The following is a 1,534-nucleotide window of genomic DNA, read 5'->3' as shown; positions in this document are numbered from 1 at the left end:
CATAGACCAATGAAATAGAATTGAGATTCCAGAAGCAAAACCTCAATTTCTCAACCAACTCATCTTCGACAAAGCCTCCACCATCTTTTTTTTTAACTTTATTTTATGGTAGAGATGCGGGGTACAAGTTGGGATTAGGTACATAAGTAACCTATGTGCAGGTGAAGTTGGGGCCTCCAACTGGTCCTCACTTCCTCTGGTTTAGGACCAGGTACCCTTTGTGTTGTTACATGCCCCTCTCTACCTCCCTCCCGCCCCTGGTAGTGTCCCTCGACTGCTGACCCTGCCCTTGTGCTATTGTGATTAATTTTCAAGTCCCATTTCTGACTCCAAATCTATTGTCCATATGTGTCCTCAGTCACCTTACACTGGGAAAGGAAATACATCTTTGCCTTTGCCAGAGGAGAAAGATCCTGTAAGGACACACAGATCTGAAGATTTTCATAGGGTTCATTGCCTCCCATGGATGAGATGACAGACACTGATAGGTGGGCTAGTTATTGCCTATAGGGTAGATTTTATTCCTTGGCACTTATAGTGGTTTTCCTACCACAAAGCCTGTTACCTCCCCCCAGTGTCACATGTCTCAGGGGAAAGACTGTGCCCTAAATGCCCTACAAGGAAGACCAAGAGCCCATTTGGAAGGAACCATGGAAGCCATGGGAGCTGTACGGGAGGCAGCCACTTAACCAGAAGGTAGTGGCTTCATCTGGCACTTTAACTGTCACTCTTACCCATCATCCCCTCCCCCTTTCCCCGTTCCAGGGCTCCATGCCCTTCTGACAACACTGTAATAAGGCAAGGCTCACACGTTGAGAGTGTCTGACTCTAAAACCCACGTTCTTCTTATATACCCTGGGACAGATACCATAAATAGGGGAAATGTTCCTGAAAGAGAAAACCTCAAGGCAGATTTCTGCCATGGAAACAGAACAAAGACCCTGAATCTGGGCAAAGACATGCTGATCTGGAAATGTTCTCCTTCAAGATTCACCCCATACTGCATGCGTTTGGAGTTCCTGGTTGAGCTCCCTTCATCAGCTGTCTCTGTCATATCTGTAACACCCATGAGGGCTGGTGGCTGTCAGTGACTGATTTATTGAGGAGTCCAGGGAGAGGAAAGGCTGAGCCCATGATTCTGTGCAAAGTGCAGGAGATGCTTCTGGAAGCCGTGGACCGCAGGACCGGAGCTGCCTACCTGGGAAGTGGTAGCCACATAGACGGGTTGAAACTGGAGATAGACTATCCTCACTCTGTCATCTCTCTGACTCTCTGCCCCAGGGCTCTCTGTGCTACTCCTGTTGCCATTAGAAGCTGCAGCCCAGAACTCTGGAGGTGAGTCCAGTCAGTCATCCCTGATAGTGATGTAAGCTGGGAGTGAGTGCATGTCTGGGTTTCCTCACCAAGGGGGTGGAAAAGAAAGAGGCTTCTTCTGTGAAGGAGGTTCAGAGATGGTCTGTTTCTTCTCTCCAAATGCCCAGTTTCCTGAGCTCTTCCTCTTCCAATGGCAGGTGTCTCTTCTTCTCCCCACCCT

The 1,534-nt window shown here is 48.6% G+C and overlaps 1 protein-coding gene across 1 annotated transcript in view; it reads left to right on the top strand.

The window, feature by feature from the left end:
• Positions 1 to 1,132: 1,132 nt before the first annotated feature.
• LOC110595576 (CD97 antigen-like) overlaps positions 1,133 to 1,534 on the top strand; it is a gene marked incomplete at its 3' end in the record, with an annotated part of 7,406 nt that continues 7,004 nt past the window's right edge. Inside the window, exons 1-2 of the mRNA XM_021711952.1 lie at positions 1,133 to 1,208; positions 1,282 to 1,335. Of these exons, the coding sequence (XP_021567627.1) occupies positions 1,133 to 1,208; positions 1,282 to 1,335 (130 nt within the window). The remainder of the gene's footprint in view (positions 1,209 to 1,281; positions 1,336 to 1,534) is intronic.

Source organism: Carlito syrichta, unplaced genomic scaffold (assembly GCF_000164805.1).
Source record: "Carlito syrichta isolate Samal-C Ts95f unplaced genomic scaffold, Tarsius_syrichta-2.0.1 Scaffold86414, whole genome shotgun sequence".
NCBI classification, from domain to species: domain Eukaryota; kingdom Metazoa; phylum Chordata; class Mammalia; order Primates; family Tarsiidae; genus Carlito; species Carlito syrichta.
The sequence above is the reverse complement of the archived record's forward strand: the minus strand, read 5'-3'. Positions and strand labels throughout refer to the sequence as shown.